We start from the raw sequence: 2,893 nt of genomic DNA, 5'->3' as shown, positions 1-2,893 counted from the left end.
TATATATATATATATATATATATATATATACAGAGAGAGAGAGAGAGAGGAGTGAATGCCTCTCAAACCACAGTTGGATTGCATTAATCTTTATTGTCCCCCATGAAATTACGTATGCAACTTCGATGCGTGCTCGAAGATATGAGGAGATAAAAACCGTTCGATGAACTACAGCAACTCATTATTTCGAGTGAATGGCTACTGATCGGAACCACTCGATATTATGCGCTCAGTCCGCCAAGATGGTCCCTTTCTTGTCTCTTTCGTACGTACGGACTCGGAAGTCACTATAAGAGAAAATGGAGACACTAACGAGCATCCCGCACGAAGACGTGAAAAAACAACGTCGAAATTCACCGATGAGATTGCCGCCATCGTGTCAGACACTATGACGGTAGATACTCTTGATCAACAGTAGTCTTAGTGTATACGATGCACTATCTGGAGCAAAAACAATCAGTCAAGTCTGTTTAGTGAGCCTGCAGCTGCTGGCCACCTGGGCAGGTAGGTTTTTGTCGTCTACGACCCAATAGTGTCGTATGATTCTGTACATACGGACTGGTTAAGTTACGCGGTGTTTGGTTTGATCCAGATCTCCAAGTGGAGAAGAACGTGGACGAGACGACATGCAGGTTGGTCAGCTTCACCCAATAATATCCCTAGGGAAAGCTATCCTTTAAAGTTTGGTGGAATTGATATTGCGAATGCATTCTTGGCCTTCGTCATATATCTTCGTCATATGAGCTTCGTGCCTCGCTCCGATTCACCTCTAGCTGAACTGGAGTGCCTACTCTTCTGCATTTTGTGGAAGGCACTCCATTTGTTGTCAATACCAGTTCTATGGAGGAATGGGTATGTCTTGGGATCGATTTGCTCCACTAAAAGAGGTGCTCCAGCATGGCCGCAGCCAAATGACTGAAACAGATAAAAGAATAAAAGGATATTCACTTGTGTATTTATCTATAATCTATCTGACTGATTTACAACAAAATTCCAGAGAGGTTCACGTCGTTTCACATAAAACTTAAATATTGCAACGTGCCAGAATATTCTGGAATCCATATCAATTACTGTCCGTGAGTTTCTTTTAAAATGTATTATAATTGCATATCACCTTAAGATCAGGCACCTAAAATGCAACAAGGTATATTTTGTTTGTTGATTGACAGGCATCGAAGGTGAAACTAATGAAGCTAACTCTGCGTTTGCTAACAATATGACACATTCGATTAATGACATTTTAAAATGTTTTTTGAAGTTCTTTTTAATTCCTTTTTAATTCTCCTTCTCAAATATGTATTTTCTTTGTCGTTTGTATATCTTTCATTTCAACGACGATGCAGTTCTTGTATACAACCACAATCACTGTTTTAATTAATTTAAAATTTTTCTCTTTTTTGCATTTCAGTGGAAAACAGTAAAGCTCCACTAGAAGCTCTGGATATCTACGCATTATTGAAGTAGAATTCATATTACTCCTGGAATTACTTATGTTAATATGTGTGTGTATGTGTGAATGTGTATGTGTGTGTAAGCGAGTCGATCACACACCTCACACATATAAATTCCCCCTCCACCTACACACCTGTATACCGCCCACATTGGTAACCTCACCACACTACGATACTCAAACATATACACACTGTTCAACTCATCATTGACTTAAAATACTATTACACACACACCCACAACACCTTTCTACTCTACATACACTACCACCAAACACTTCTAAACACCCACACCACACACTTACACAAAATCTTTAATAACGGTACTACACATAGCAATATACGAGCAGCCACACACACTCAGTACACACACCACACACTATCATGCACACTACCACAACCACACAAGTACATAATACCTGGACACAAACAGTATATATTCTCACACCCACGTAGGCATACAATACCTAAACAAAGACAACATATACAGACACACAGAACACGCATGATGCACGCAATACGCATAGATAAAGATAACGTTTGCCCACAAGCATACACTATACACATGCACAAAATTTGGTCACAGACACACACACATACACATGTGATCACACCACTTGAAAAGCACACAACGACTGCTACACGCAACAAACACACACACACACGTTACACACGCACACACACGTCTAAATTACTCGCCATTATTCGCACATTCATACTCACGTACACACGCCTGCGCACCTTAGTTCGTTGGGATTACTATTACTATCTCCCTTTCATTCGGCCTCTTCTCTTCCTAGCCATACGCCATACACTGTTTTCTTCTCTCTCCGTTTTTTTCATTCTCTCTCCATTTTGCCTCTTATTCCTTTCTGTCGAAGAACGTAGACTCGAAACATAAAAGATTTTTCCATTTTCCCCGAATGTTGCACTAATACACTTAATTATTGTTACTATGCCTATCTTCGTATTTTCTTTTTCTGTAAATTTGAAATACACAAACACACACCACACACACACATACACAAACTACGTACACACTTACACGCGCGTGCACAAGCATAAATCACTAAATAAGATACGTAATCCATATTCTTTAGTGGAACAAAATATATATTTTGTTTCACCAATGTCTCATCAGAAACTAAAAAACGAAAGTTTTGGAAGATTTAATTTATGATGAATATCATTTGCAGACAGACCAACGGGCTCAAGACAGACGAGGCCGTTTAAATCCTCGGCTGCACCCTGATAACTACTGGGCTTTAGATAGATAGATAGATAGATAGATAGATAGATAGATAGATAGATAGATAGATAGATAGATAAATAGATAGATAGATGGGTATAGATAGATAGATAGATAGATAGATAGATAGATAGATAGATAGATAGATATGTGTGTATGTGTGACTATCTGTCTATCTGCATTGATGTTTATCCTC

General features: G+C 38.9%; 1 protein-coding gene across 1 annotated transcript in view; it reads left to right on the top strand.

Annotated features, from left to right (window-relative positions):
- Positions 1-2,733, top strand: part of LOC106876622 (uncharacterized) — a 17,998-nt gene extending 15,265 nt beyond the window's left edge. Inside the window, exon 6 of the mRNA XM_014925237.2 lies at positions 1,409-2,733. Coding sequence (XP_014780723.1) covers positions 1,409-1,464 — 56 coding nt within the window. The 3' untranslated portion in view covers positions 1,465-2,733. The remainder of the gene's footprint in view (positions 1-1,408) is intronic.
- Positions 2,734-2,893: the final 160 nt, after the last annotated feature.

This window comes from Octopus bimaculoides, chromosome 8 (genome assembly GCF_001194135.2).
Source record: "Octopus bimaculoides isolate UCB-OBI-ISO-001 chromosome 8, ASM119413v2, whole genome shotgun sequence".
Taxonomy (NCBI): domain Eukaryota; kingdom Metazoa; phylum Mollusca; class Cephalopoda; order Octopoda; family Octopodidae; genus Octopus; species Octopus bimaculoides.
The sequence above is the reverse complement of the archived record's forward strand: the minus strand, read 5'-3'. Positions and strand labels throughout refer to the sequence as shown.